The sequence below is a fragment of the Drosophila suzukii genome, chromosome X, assembly GCF_043229965.1.
Source record: "Drosophila suzukii chromosome X, CBGP_Dsuzu_IsoJpt1.0, whole genome shotgun sequence".
In the NCBI taxonomy this organism is placed as follows: domain Eukaryota; kingdom Metazoa; phylum Arthropoda; class Insecta; order Diptera; family Drosophilidae; genus Drosophila; species Drosophila suzukii.
Window position 1 is genome coordinate 13,879,263 of NC_092084.1, and position 14,390 is coordinate 13,893,652.

General features: G+C 46.0%; 2 protein-coding genes across 4 annotated transcripts; one reads left to right on the forward strand and one right to left on the reverse strand.

Moving 5' to 3' along the window:
* Positions 1-150: 150 nt before the first annotated feature.
* Upf2 (UPF2 regulator of nonsense mediated mRNA decay) lies at positions 151-5,185 on the forward strand. Its single transcript, XM_070997708.1, has 4 exons — positions 151-307; positions 368-3,144; positions 3,224-3,515; positions 3,579-5,185. Exons 2-4 carry the CDS (start codon positions 449-451, stop codon positions 4,359-4,361), a joined length of 3,771 nt encoding a protein of 1,256 aa, XP_070853809.1. The 5' UTR covers positions 151-307; positions 368-448; the 3' UTR covers positions 4,362-5,185.
* Positions 5,186-5,479: 294 nt separating this feature from the next.
* Positions 5,480-14,096, reverse strand: mys (position-specific antigen beta subunit myospheroid). Of its 3 annotated transcripts, none has more exons than XM_017086713.4 (7): positions 14,012-14,096; positions 11,030-11,596; positions 10,733-10,961; positions 9,991-10,075; positions 7,962-8,396; positions 6,661-7,890; positions 5,480-6,596 (listed from the first exon to the last, which is right to left on the reverse strand). In XM_017086713.4, the coding sequence occupies exons 2-7, from the start codon at positions 11,520-11,522 to the stop codon at positions 6,531-6,533; spliced, it is 2,538 nt and encodes an 845-aa protein (XP_016942202.2). In that variant the 5' UTR covers positions 11,523-11,596; positions 14,012-14,096; the 3' UTR covers positions 5,480-6,530. The 3 variants fall into 3 exon arrangements, with proteins under 3 accessions (XP_016942202.2, XP_036675855.2, XP_036675853.2); XM_036819960.3 differs by lacking the exon at positions 9,991-10,075 and adding an exon at positions 9,340-9,424 and having other exon boundaries at positions 13,886-14,027; XM_036819958.3 differs by having other exon boundaries at positions 13,886-14,027.
* Between the last annotated feature and the right edge of the window lie 294 nt (positions 14,097-14,390).

A 14,390-nucleotide genomic window follows, 5' to 3' on the forward strand; every position in this document is an offset into this window, starting at 1 on the left:
GGTGACCCAAAACGGCAAAGCTAAAATTATTCCAGTTTGAATTTTATTTTATTTTGGCGGTATTACAATCGATATTTAACCCGTGACATCGACCATTGCGAAATCGATATCCGTTGGCCTTAGTGTATCTGCCTATCGTTCTGCGATATACGCCTGATATCGATAACACATCACAAAAAAATTAAAAACAAATCGTGAAAATCGTGGCGGAAAAACGTGGGAAATACAAGGAAATGCGAGTCGATTAACGGCTATTGTTAAATATAAATCTGTCGCCAGAGAACTTCCCACGATTGACCACCTTAAGGTGATTATCCCACATAGAAACTGTGCCCAATCATCACTCCCAGCTCTCCAAAAAATACAGCTTGCCAGCAGATCGAATTTCAAAACATAGCCACTGGGAATCGAATCCAGGCGCTGCGAATCCCTCCAAGGAATTGCCGCCATGCTAGCTAGCGATTCCGCAACACCAGGCGCTCTGGAAGCGCCGGTGGCGAGCAGCACAACAACAGAATTGGCCACACCGCCGGAATCTGGCAAAGATCAAGCGGAAGATGTGGACGAGGGTGAGGGTGAGGGCGAGGGCGAGGGTGACGGCGAGGTTGATGGTGATAACGACGACACGGATGCGGATGCGGACGCGGAGGCCAATGCCCTGGAGGCCGAGGAGCGCGAGGAACTGCAGCAGTTCATCAACGAGCTGAGCGAGAAGATCGAGAGCAAGCGGCAGCTGCGGCTGCAGAACTCCACATTCGAGCTGCCCGGCGAGGAATACTTCGCCAAACTGGACTCCAACCTCAAGAAGAACACGGCCTTTGTCAAGAAGCTCAAGCTATTTACGGCCACCCAGCTGGATGGACTCATGCGGGAGCTATCCGCCTTGAATCTGAGCAAGTACATCTCGGAAATATGCGCTGCCCTGGCCGAGGCCAAGCTGAAGATGACCGATGTGCCGGCGGTGGTGACTCTGGCCTCCCGGCTGCACTGCACCTATGCCGACTTCGATGTCCAGTTCCTGGAGGCCTGGCAGAAGGCACTGAACATTAAGGCCAGCGAGAAAATCGGCAACCCCAGCAAACTTCGCGTTGATCTTCGCCTATTTGCCGAACTAGTCAGCTCTGGTGTGATTCAAATGAAACCGGGATTGGCCCAACTGGGCATAGTCCTGGTGCACCTGATTGCCCAGGATAAGGATGACCACAGCAACTTCTCCATCATTTTATCCTTCTGCAGGCACTGCGGCGAGGAGTACGCAGGCCTGGTGCCGCAGAAGATGCAACAGTTGGCCACCAAATACGGCGTGGAGGTGCCCAAATCCGAATTCCTTTCCGCCGACAAGCAGCTCAATCTGCGCACCATGCTCAAGGGCTACTTTAAGGCCCTGTGCAAGCATGTGCTGGCCGAGCAGGCCGAACTGATGAACATGACAAAGAACATCCGGCGCACCATGGAGTGCAAGGGCGAGATTTCGACGGAGAAGCGGGAGAAATGTGAGCTAATGCAGGCCGGATTCGATAAGCTGTTGGCCTCCGCTCAATCGCTGTCGGAACTGCTGTGCGAACCACTGCCCGAACTGGCCAAGGAGTCCGAGTGCTGCAATCCGGGTACGGTCATTGACAACATGCTGGACAGCGCCGCCTTCGGGGTGCTCGATCCCTGGGGCGACGAGGAGACCCGTGCTTTCTACACAGATCTACCTGATTTGCGGCAGTTCCTGCCCAACTTTTCGGCACCCAAAGTCGATTTGGAAACCCTAGAAGAGCCCAGTGAGCTGACCGAGGAAGCCATTGAAGCGAATCTAGATGCCGAAATGGATCTGGATGATCCACCGTCCACCACCTCGGATACGGCGCTGGAAAATGCCAGCGAAGACCAGCCCACCACGCCAGTTGCCCCCACGGAGGATGTGAAGCCGCAGAAGATGGGCAGCGCCTTGATGGAACTGGGTCGCCAGCAACAGCAACAAGGCCAGCTCAGTCAGAATCCGAGCCAGACGCAAACCCAGATGCGTCAGCAGTTTGACGGCTTTCTGGTCAATCTATTCAACTGCGTGAACAAGGAGCTAATCGATTCGGCGGCCATCGAGTTCCTGCTGAACTTTAACACCAAGCATCAGCGTAAAAAGCTGACGCGGACCATATTCTCGGTGCAACGCACTCGGCTGGACATCCTGCCCTATCTCTCCCGGTTTGTGGCCATTGTGCATCTGTGCAACACGGATGTGGCCACCGATTTGGCAGAGCTGCTACGCAAGGAGTTCAAGTGGCACATTCGCAAGAAGAACCAGCTGAACATCGAATCCAAGCTGAAGATCGTGCGTTTCATTGGCGAACTGGTCAAGTTCGGGCTGTTCAAGAAATTCGATGCCTTAGGATGTCTGAAAATGCTGTTGAGGGATTTTCAGCACCATCAAATCGAGATGGCCTGTGCCTTTGTGGAGGTCAGCGGCGTGTATCTGTACAATTGTAGAGATGCCCGCCTGCTGATGAATGTGTTTCTGGACCAGATGCTGCGCTTGAAGACGGCCACGGCAATGGATTCGCGACATTCGGCGCAGATTGAGAGCGTCTACTATCTGGTCAAGCCGCCGGAGTCGTCGAAACGAGAGCCCACGGTTCGACCGCCCATGCATGAGTACATCCGTCACCTGATCTTTGAGGAGCTGTGCAAACAGAATGTGGAGCGCTGCATCAAGATGCTGCGCCGCATCGACTGGCTGGATCCGGAAACCAATTGTTATGCAATCAAGTGCCTCAGTAAGGCGTACCTGCTGCGCTTCCCGCTCATCCGCTGCCTGGCCGATCTCGTCTCCGGACTGAGTTCATATCAGCCCCGGGCGGTTACCATTGTGATTGATAATGTGTTCGAGGACATCCGCGCCGGCCTGGAGATCCATTCGCCACGAATGGCCCAGCGGCGCATAGCGATGGCCAAGTACCTGGGCGAAATGTACAACTACAAGCTGGTAGAGTCCACCCACATCCTCAATACGCTGTACTCCATCATCTCGCTGGGAGTGTCCATGGACCAAAGTGTCGTCTCGCCACTGGATCCGCCCGATAGCCTGTTCCGGCTGAAGTTGGCCTGCATGCTACTGGACACCTGTGGGCCCTACTTCACCAGCCAGGCCACGCGGAAAAAGTGAGTACGATCAGCCCTGTTTTCAGCGGCACGGATTTTAAGAGAGTCGTTCAAATGCTGTCTTTCTAACGTTTTTCAGACTGGACTACTTCCTGGTCTTCTTCCAGCACTACTACTGGTTCAAGAAATCCCACCCCGTGTTCAGCAAATCGGAGAACACCTCCGATCTGTTTCCTATCCTGGTGGACCACACTTATCGGGACTGCCTGGCCGGTGTGCGGCCCAAGCTTAAGTTGTACAAGAGCCTGGATCAGGCCAAGGCGGCGATTGATCAGCTGCAAGAGAAGCTCTATCCGCAGCTAAAGGCCAGCAGCAATACTCAGGATCCGTCGATGACCAGCATCAGTGAAATAAGCGAGCTAGACGAGGGCGTAGGTTTTTCCACAAAAATATATTTGCCCAAAGATTTCATATTCGATTTCTTACTTTGGCAGGCCACCGACGAGGACTCGGGATCCTCGAATGATCAGCGGGAGCGACAAGTGGCCGGCCAGGAGCCGGAGCCGGAGCAGAGCAACGATTGGACAGAGAACGAGACAGAGCCACCGCTGCCGCCGCCCCCGCCGCCAGAGAAGTCCAAGGAGGACCTGGAGTTCGAGCATTTGTACGAGAAGATGACCACGGACTCCTACCAAGAGCGACTGAAGGAGCCGATCAAGGCCACGGCCAAGGACATACCGGTGCCGATGATGGCGCGACTGCAGAAGAAGTCCTACGAACAGATTACGGGGGTTCAGACCTCCGGCAGTGGCAACAACACCAATCCATCGCAGATCTCAAAGGCGACGGCTACTCAGGACACAATGCCCGGGTCCCCGGGCGCGGAGCCACCAGAAGGCAACGGCAAAGCAGGCGGAGGAGGAGGCGGTGGCGGCGGCAGCAGCGTGGGCGGAGGCAGTGCCGTTGCCGCCGTGCCCTTTGTGCTGATGGTTCGTGGCAACAAGGGCGGCAAACAGCAGTTCAAGTCATTCGTGGCGCCATCGGACTCCCATTTGGCCATCAACCTGAAGCTGCAGGAGCAGAAGATACGCGAAGAGAAGGAGAAGGTCAAGCGCCTTACGCTTAACATAACGGAGCGGATCGAGGAGGAGGACTACCAGGAATCGCTCCTGCCGCCGCAGCAGCGCAACTTCACCCAGAGCTACTACCAGAAGCCTAACAAGCACAAGTTCAAGCACCAAAAGGGCGCACCCGATGCGGACCTCATCTTCCACTGAGACGCTGCCCCTGCTGCCCCAGCTGCCGGAACCGTAAGAAGCCGGGGCCGGTGAGTGTGGGAGCTACCGGGTGCTGTGGCACAGTGGCACCTGTTTGTTCCCCCAAGCCTCATGGCCGGCGCATTGATACCACTCTGCTGCTGTAGGGCCCATCGCCGGCGATTGTTTACCACGGAATCGAGAGAATGAGAAAAAGGAGAGCAACGCTCCAAGAGCCGTCCAGTCTCCGCCAAACAAAATGCCTCAAGCTCCGGACGATTTCCGATCCGATGCATCAGAGCCACATCCACCTCAAGCCGTACTTAAGCCAACTAACCCCTAAACACCATTTCGCCGTGGTAGCTCTCAAGCCAATCCAAAAATGGCGCCGGGTCCCTCGTCATCGATATTATCGTGTACATAGAACTGCTACTCCCCCGATCCGTATCCCGTATATTTTAACACTACATAGTACGTAAAAATGCCTAGACTTGTTTCGAAAACAGAACCCCCCAATTGAATATCAAAGCATGTATACAACGATATATACAAAATGTTATAGAATGTTATACACACATCAGATATTGCCATCCGATGTTCGCTGTTCCATTGACATTTTTGAATCAAATGCAGAATACAGTCTGAAAGTGAGTTTGTCTCCCTTGGGGGAAAAATGGTCGGTTGACCGAATGGAAAAGAAAAAACCCTCAATGCTGCCAGTAACGTGATCCGCATGCCAGTAAGTCTCGAACTCTATACGCTTGATTTTCAGTGTTTTTAGCGTTGTATACAGACACCTTATTTTTGTATCGCTTTTTCATTTAATAAAGTAATTTAAAATCAAATCACAGCCAAATTGTTATATCTCAAATACTTATGGGATGCGTAGCCCAGCACCATGCCCAATGAATAAAATTGGAAATCGAAATTGTTTCTTCTTTTTTTATAGTTTCTTTTTATTTATTTTTCTAAAATTAGCGTCAAACAATTTAATTTCCACTTCGTTTTATATTGCTAGTGTTTCCACTTCATTTTGTATTGGTATATCATTCAATAAAATTACTCAAAATAATTTTCGTTTTTTATACAAAAGTTTTTGTTTTGGTTTTGTATTACTTTAAATGTTAATCAGTAATCAGTACAAATGGCAAAAAATATATATTTATATAGTAGTATTAATTTACTATTAATGATCGAAATTCAATAAAACAAAACACACACAAGAGACTATAATTCCATTCTGTTCCACGCGGTTGCCCTCTTTTCTTGCTTTCTTTTTCCATAAATAAAAACATACAAAAGTAAAAAATGAAAAGATTTCACAGAAAAACAAAATGTCCCTGGGGCTCTCTCTTGCATTTCGAAATTAACAAGTACAAGCTTAAATGTTAATAGCTTAAATATTAATTGTAAAGTTAGCTTTAAAAACAATAGAAAAACATTTAGACGGGAGGCGTGACGAAGGACAAGACATTTGGGAGGGTAGCATTTCAGTTAAGTTTACCATTTCTGGCCATTTCTATTAATAATAAAGGCTTCGATGAAAAAATAATTAGAAGTAGGGAAAGTACACAAAACAAAAATTACAATTAAAGTGTAAAATAAAATACAAATTCATGTGCTGGCTTGGGATACTACTTGGGCACAATAAAGAACACAAAAATCATATATCTAACTATCGTTCGTAGTACGTTTGTTGGCTGTTTTTCTTCTTCTTTTTTTGTTACTTCCGTTTCCGGCTGCTTGTTGTTGTTGCTGTTGTGTGCGTTGTCTGTTTTCTTGCTTGTATATATATACGTATAGATATAGTCTAAAATATGTTGCAAGGCACAAATCGTTTGCTCGTTAAGTATACGCAATGTATAAAGGCTGCCCCACAAGCGGGGTTCTTGTGTAAATGTATATATAAATATATATATAGATATAAGGTTGACTTAGTTTAGAACGCGTTTCAATGGCAGTTGACTTCAGTGGTTTTGCACCCGGGCAAAGCAGCTTCGTCGATGTGTTCGGAGTCGGTTCTGAAGATTGGTTTTTGTGGACTTATTGGTGGTGGTTAATTTGGTAGGCTGTTTGTTGTTTTCGGGTTTCTGGTTTTCGGTTCAAGCACAGACAGTCGTCGCCCAGTAGTTAGTTGAACGACACGAGTTATCAAGTTATATTTCCCTAATATTTAGTTAGATGTCGGATTTATTTGCCCGCATACATGGGGTTCTTGAAGGTGGAGGTGGCCTGCTTGTAGATGGGATTCTCGCCCTGCAAAAAGAATGATTTTGAATCAAAAGGGATGAACTATTTGGAGAACCTGGCAAAAACTCACCGTATCCCACTTGGCGTTCATGCGCTCCTTCTCGAAGCGAGCGAACTCCCGGCGATCGTGAATGGTGGTCAGCAGCTTCCACAGCAGCAGAATGGCCAGACCCACCAGCACAATGGCCGCAATCACGCCCAGGACAATGCCCAGCATGAAAACCTTGGGCGGGCACTCCTTCGTCTCCTGGGCATGGACCTTCAGACCCTCGCCCTGCACTTCGCTGTACTTGAACATGAACTTGCAGTCGTCCTCGTCAAAGAAGGTGCATATCTGCTCGTCCTTGTGCTCATCGATCTCCACCTTCTCCACGCCCACGGGCACAAAGGCCGTGCAATTGGTGGCGCAATCCTCTTCCTTCTTCAGCACACCCGTGTGGTACATTTGGCACTGGACGCAATCCTTCAGCTCCTGACACTTGCCCGAGCAGGTTGGGCACTTCTCGCAGAAGCGACCGGAGAAGCGTCCCTGTTCGTTGGCATTACACTTGCAGACACCGCACTCGCAGGTGCCGTGACCGGAGCACAGGTCACCGCCGCCGGGCGGGGCACAGGTGTGATTGGACTCCTGGCAGGCGCAGTTGGTGCCACCCCAGCCCTGCTTGCACTTGCACTGGCCGCACTCGCAGATGCCGTGATCCTTGCCCGAGCACAGCTGGTTCTTGTTCCGTTCGCAGCTGAAGTTGTCGCACTCGCAGAACTTGCCGGACACCTCCTCCTGGGGATTGGGACGCTTGTGGCACTCGCAGGTGCCGCAAACGCAATTACCACGGCCAGAGCAGTCCGTCAAAGTGGTGTTATCCGGCCGGCAAGAGGCATCATTGGCATTCTTCGAATTTATATCGGAGGCACTGCACTCGCATTTGTTGCCATAATGACTGTCGTCGCACTGGCAAATGCCGCACATGGAGGTGCCGTGCTTGTTGCAGCTGTCCGCCAACACGGTATAGCTTGAGTGTCCCTCCTTTTCGCAGGGACAAGAGCATAGCATCTCCAGCTGAATCTCCATGACCTCGTTGATGCCCACCGGCGAGATGTGGATTGTCTGTCGCCAATCGCGCGGATCCTCGGGACACTTGAGCAACTGGATCTGGGCGGTGAAGGTCACCAGCTTGTCCTGCGTCAGATTTTCGCACTTGGCGGTCTGCATCTCCGGGCCGCCGTTCAGGCAGGACGAGAAATAGGTGATCTTCACATCTCCAGTGGCGTTGTCCTTCATCTCCACCGAAGAGGAGATTTTCTGCAAAGCATAAGCAATGGATTAAACAGAGTCCAAAGTATATATTATCAAATGATTTAAGGAACACTTACGGCGTATTCACTCTTGACCAAGGTGACCACATTGGATGAATCGCTATCGAGCTTGGCAGCCGAGGAGCCCTGGATATGCTGGACCAACTTCTCGTATACGGACAACTGATTGGCGGTCACAGCGAAGATAATGTTGATGGCATTGTCCTTGACCTTTTGGTTGATCTGCGAGATACTTGGATAGTCCTGGTAGATGGAGTGCGTATACTCGCCGCGATTATTCAGATGACACTCGCCGTCGTTGGGGGCAATCACGCCACCCAGCTTGCCATCGCCGGCATAATGGAATCCTGCGTCCGTGGAGAAGACGAGCAGGCGACGGGCACTGTCACGCCAACCGATCTCCGAGCGGCAAGCGATGGCCTGCATGATGGCATCGAAGCCACCCTCGGGTGCATCCAAATTACCCGATACTTTGGCAGCCTTCACCTCTTCCTGGTGAACAGAGATCAAGGATTAGCGCTGGGTTTCTTTGAGGGATTTATGGGTTAGTTCGGTGGATTTGTGGGGCAAAGTAAGCTGACACACCCTGTTTGAAAAGCCGGATTATTTGGTTGGAATAAAAATAAACTCCTTTGTCAGAAAAAAAGGTTAAATATCTGAGCAAACACTTTCAAACCTTGAGCCATCTATCAATATAAGTTCAAGATAACAATTTCTTCTATACTACGATAAGATATATATATATATATGTACAGTCAGATATGATTAATACGCATGGCTCAGGTAGCCAGGGGAATAGAATTCCATATTTGGAACCTAGAAATGAGAAACCATCGGTTCTATGTCAGTTATAGGATTGGGTGAAGATCAACTATCGTTAGATCGTTTTCAGAAATGAGAAACCGTTTATAAAGTAACTAAACTCTTTTTTGATATAAGGTATATAAGATATATAAAGGTATTTTTTTTTAAACTCAGATTCTTGAAAATAATTTTAAAGAGTACTTACAGTTCCCTTAAAAATGTATATATATGACACTATATTTATTTTCTTCCCTTTGTTCTTAGAACTTTAAACTTTTTGAATTTTTTAGGGTGTGTCAGCAGATAAGAAACACAAACAACGTTAACGAAAAAAGCCAAGCATGCAATGGAACCACCACCAATATGTTTGCTATATAAGTAAACTATGCCTTAGCTAAGTGAATAATACAACCTAGAGTTAAGTTACATGCATTAGATATGAATAACCAAACCCAAACATCATAATATTAATAATATTTAATGCAAAAACTTATGCAAATGACATGCCAAATGCCAAACATGATCCAAAACTTGGAATGACAAGAGTGTTAAGATGGTTGTTGGGCCAAAATGCTTTCGAATGCGGGTGCTATAATTCCGTTTTCAAATCCAATGGGACTTGACCACTTACAGTAAAGTTGTCAGCGTCTTCAGTCAATCTCAGACTGTGACGATAGCCATATGTTGCAGTGCAATTGGTACACGGCTCAATTAGGCTAATTTTGGTTTAGATTTCGCAATATTTTGTTCAAATTTCGAGCCAAGCAACGGGACATTTTTCAAATGCACAAGTACAATATATATTGTCCAGATTTATATGGAGAAATTGATGAGTACACAATGAAATAAAGAAATATAGAATGAAACATAAAAGATCAAATAAATCAAATTCAACATCGAGTAGTGCAGATAGATTACGATTACGATATAGATACGATACCAATAAATATGCTATAGAGTGTGGATAAGAATGTAAAAATGTGCTGATCAGCGCGATAACCCGATCCGGCATACAACACACAAAAGTATAGACGACAAACACTTATAACTAATGCTTAAACTAGAAGGTGCAATGGGATACTTTGGGATATAACCGAATATGGAATGGGGCCACTACATAGAGTTATGGGGAAACATGCACATTGATCTATACACAGAAATACAGATCCAGATAGATAGATAGATGGATAGACAGATAGATAGGTATATTCATATTGATATATGGGAGCAGGCACAATTAGGTGGTGGTTAAAATGCTAAGTATCGATTAATCGTCTCTTACAGAGAAGCTTTCGGTGTTATTGTTGAGTGGCATGTGATTGTGGTAACCGTAGGGAGCCTTGCAGTTGTCGCAGGGATGGTCGAGTCTACAATTCGATTCGAATTGATTTGATTGGATTCGATTCCGTCGATCGGTGATGTTGTTGCAGAGTTGTTTGTTGTTTATTGGTGTTCATGGTTTGGTTGTAAGTATATAAATAATTAACAAAGTTAGCGGCTGATTTGGTCTGTTAAATTGTATACAATTAGCTCAAAAGTAGACATACAGCATATAGGTACTACAAAAATGGAGCTGCGCACATTTTAAGAAAGAGCAAATGATTTGGTTACAATTGTTTTTTGTTTTGGAATTAGCGATAGGATTTTTTCTAGGGAATTTTGTATTGATAAATTGTTGGTCACCACCGGACGTGTTGCTCATGGCAGCTATCAAAAGTCGCTTCTTGATGGGCTGGTTAACGTCATTTCGCCAAAAATCGCTGATAAATCCATCCGAATTATCAATTCTATGACTATTACAGAGTTTCTTAGTAGTAACATAGCTTAGAAGGAACTTTAACTTGATAAATTGTTTAAAACATAAGAAACAAGTCATGATATATAAAAAAAACGCATGATTAACAATTTAAAAACTTTGCCTTATGTAATAAAGATAAAAACTTATACAACTTTAAATTGAACTTTTTCCAGCTCTTGGATTTAACTAGTCCTTGTTTTTTTTTTGTTTTTAGGGCCATACTCACTTTTTCTGAATGGTCGAGACATAGGGCATGAGCACCTTGTCCACAAACGAACCGAAGCCGAGACGGAAGTTCGAGGTGATGTTCTTCATGGCAGTGGACAGCTGGGCGCCCAGCGCAGACAGCTTCTCCTTGTCGTCCTCCATGGACTTGGAAAGGTCCATCAAGTAGTAGAGATCCACCGGATAACCCACCGCCTGCGAGTAGCTAACCTTGAGGTTGTGCTTCTCATCTGCGAGAAGAATTAGGATTAGAATAAGGTTCTGTGGGTGAGATAATGCAAGGGCAAAGACTACTCACTGACGCGCAGCTTGAGGCTCAGGGATTGCGGCTGGATTTGGACAATTCTGCTGGACGAAGAGCCAGAGGCGTGTTGGGATCCACTGCTGGAGTATGAGCTTTGGGAGCTCTGGCTAAAGGAGCTGGAGCTGCTGCTGCTGCTGCTGCCGCTCATGCTGCTCTCATAGTGATAGCCACTGGCCGCAGATCCCGCCGCAGTTAGCTGCTCGTCCATCAGAATGGTCACCGTGGACTCCGGATTATAGAGGAATGCCTCGGGACACAGTTGGCTGGAGTTGTGATAGCAACGCGACTGTCCCTTAAAGTCCGGCTGCATGCACCAGACGCAACCCTCCACCTGGATGCAGGTGTTGCACTTTAGCTTGGATGCGCAGGAAGTTCCGGTCGCCGTCAGTTTGGCGGATTTCTGGGCCTCCGTTTGTCCAGCGATGGCGGCCAGCAGGACGACCAGGAGGAGGGCCAGTTGGCTCCCCCGATTTCTCTCGAGGATCATGACTCTGGTGGGGATTGATGCAGGAGGTGTGTGCAAGTGCTGTGTGCTCTGTCTCTGTCGCTTCTGTGCGCCGGCTGCAATGGAAAAGCAATTGAACTGATTAGTTTCTACAAATGGATTGGTTTGCCTCCAAGGACTACAGTTGCGGAAGAAATAATAATAGCACTGTTGTTTCCCATTTTCTTAGGGAGTTATAAACATTTTCTAATTGTAGTAAAAAACGATATATATTTATCAGTTTACCTAAGATTCCATTTAAATTTTTGGCATTTTTAAAATTTTTTAAAAAGTGTAAACTATGAACTTTAAAGCAGAAAACCCTATTTTATTTTTTCAAAAAACGTATCCTTAAAAAAACTTTTATCTGTCAAAAAAAGCTTAAGCATATACTAATTTTCGAGATTCAAATAAACCGTTTATTTAACAAAATTGTTGTTAATTTTTTTTCCTTTTTTTATGGATATATATGGCCTAAGATTTAAAATGTGATTAATTTATGCCTATATTTTGTGTAGTTGATTTTGGTTTTTCAGTTTGCTGCTAGTATTTCGACCGCAGGTGTATGTAAAAGTCCAGCTGCTGCTTGCACTGCTTTACCCGGCTGGCCTGCTTTTTTTACTGCAACAACAAACAACGGCAAATGGCCCCCTTTTTTGTTATTGCTGTTTCTTCTGCTCTACCTTAATGTTTAATTTTATTTTCTCATCAACTTGGCCAGATGACTCATCTCACACACACACACACGCACGCACACAGGCGACAAGCGGCGAGTGGGTGTGCGTGATTTTTGTTGGCGTCCAAAAAGAATAAAAGAAAAATAGGAGAAGAGAGAAGAGGGAGAGGAAGGGCAAGAGGAACAGGAAGGAAGAGAGCTTTCGATTAACATCGAATGCATTGCGAATTACTCATTCGAGCACGTTCCGTTAGCACGCTCTCTCGCCCCTCTCTCTTTGCTCCTGGCGAAATGTAAACAAAGGCCGAACAGTGAGTAGTATTCATTGAGTCAGCTTGATCTCCCTTGATTTCCGCCTAACTTGAATGAATCACTCACTCCAATCCACTCATCCACTCATACTCAAAATCAAAAATTCCATATTCCATATGCAAGAGAAATAAAGGGCTGCAGATTACGTATGGTTTGGCTATTTTTAAACACCCACGCACACACAACAGAAAACAATTTGCAGCAAATCGTGCCGCCAAAAAAAAAGCACACACAAACACACACACAAAAAACTATAAAGTCCATGTTTATATACCCTTGTAGTTAATTCCCATGCCTTATATCATGACTTCAACTGAACTCGAAAGATAATTTTAAATCAGCATAAAAACAAAACAAGTAATGAAAATTTCTGGATTTAAGTCTTACAGACTTTTGAAAATTATATTCCATTATCATTTATGACTTGTGCAGTTAGTCATATGTATTTTCGATCACAGGTTTTTCTACGATGATGTATCTTTTACAATTACAAATTGTTTATGGCTGATGCATAACAAACTCCTAGCCCAAAAGTGGATACCCCCTTGAATAAACAGCATCTGCAGCCCAGAGTTTTTACCATGGCTGGACGCCCACGCCCCCTAGGTAAAAACGAACAACATCTGGGCCGCCCACATGTGGGTGGACTAGTTGAACCAGTGGCGTGCTCAAAGGGAGGATTTAATTAGAATATTAACAAGGCTTTGGTCAGCATGTTAATTAATTTAAAGTCAATCTTGTTTGGTTCAAGGAGTTTCACAAATTTGAAAACTTTGTACCCCCTCCGCAATTTGCTGCCTACGCCACTGAATTTCTTGTTTCTGTTTGCTCCTGCCTACGTACTCCAGTGATCAGTGGGTGGGGGAAGTTGCGATAAAGAGGGACCAAGGCGTAATCAACAACTGGCGTCGCAACGTCGCCGATCTGCACTCGAAAAAATAATAAATAAATACGAAAAATGTATGCTTGAGGATTCATTATTTTTTTAGCTCAACAAACAACCCACACACATACACACACACACAGATACGGCGCTCCATGTGTGCGTGCCTGTGTGTCGTCACTGCGAATGAAATCATCGAGAAAATAAAAAAAAAAACGAGCGCTTCGAGGTTTCTTCCCCTTTTTTTGGCCAAATGCAGCCGGAATCCATCGATTTCTTACGTAATCCCCACTTATTTCACTCGCTATCTGTTTAATGAAAGCACTTTGGTTCAACTTTCGCTGCGTTTTCGCTGGTAATTCGCGAAATTAATTTCCATCAGGGCGGTTCTTTTCTTATTTTGATTTGCTCTCTCGCACACTTGTGGAGTTCCACTCATACACACACAAACACACACGAGCACTATGCACACACGCAGTTATTGCAGTTACTTGCCACCGTTATTCGCCTAATCAGCGAATTTAACTCTTTTTGGGGCACAAAAAAAAACAACTTTGACTGCAGCAGCCGAAGACCGCCAATTGGAGTCGGGAATTGGATTTGGATTAAATTAATATTTACTGCTTCTTGGTAGAGTAGTGTGACCGTAATAAGTATGCCGTCTGGCATAAAGCAAAAATTACCATTTATATTTTATCAAAAATGCCAAGTATACGGTCTTCCAAATGTTGGTGGGGTGTCCTTGCTCGCTTAGCCGTGACATCCTCCCAGTATTTTGGTAGGACCGTGTTACGTACCAAAAACATACCTCTAACCTTGCGAGTGGGCATACTAAAATGTTGCGAGGGTTTCAACGCTAACTTATCAGTGGTTCGAGTCCTGGCCTTAATCCTCCAATTTTGGAATCGAGTTTTCACCACATCATTCTTCTTCTAAAACAAAATCCCTATTCAATTAGTGTATAAATCTAAATAACCTGCACGTTTAAGCTACTTTTCCT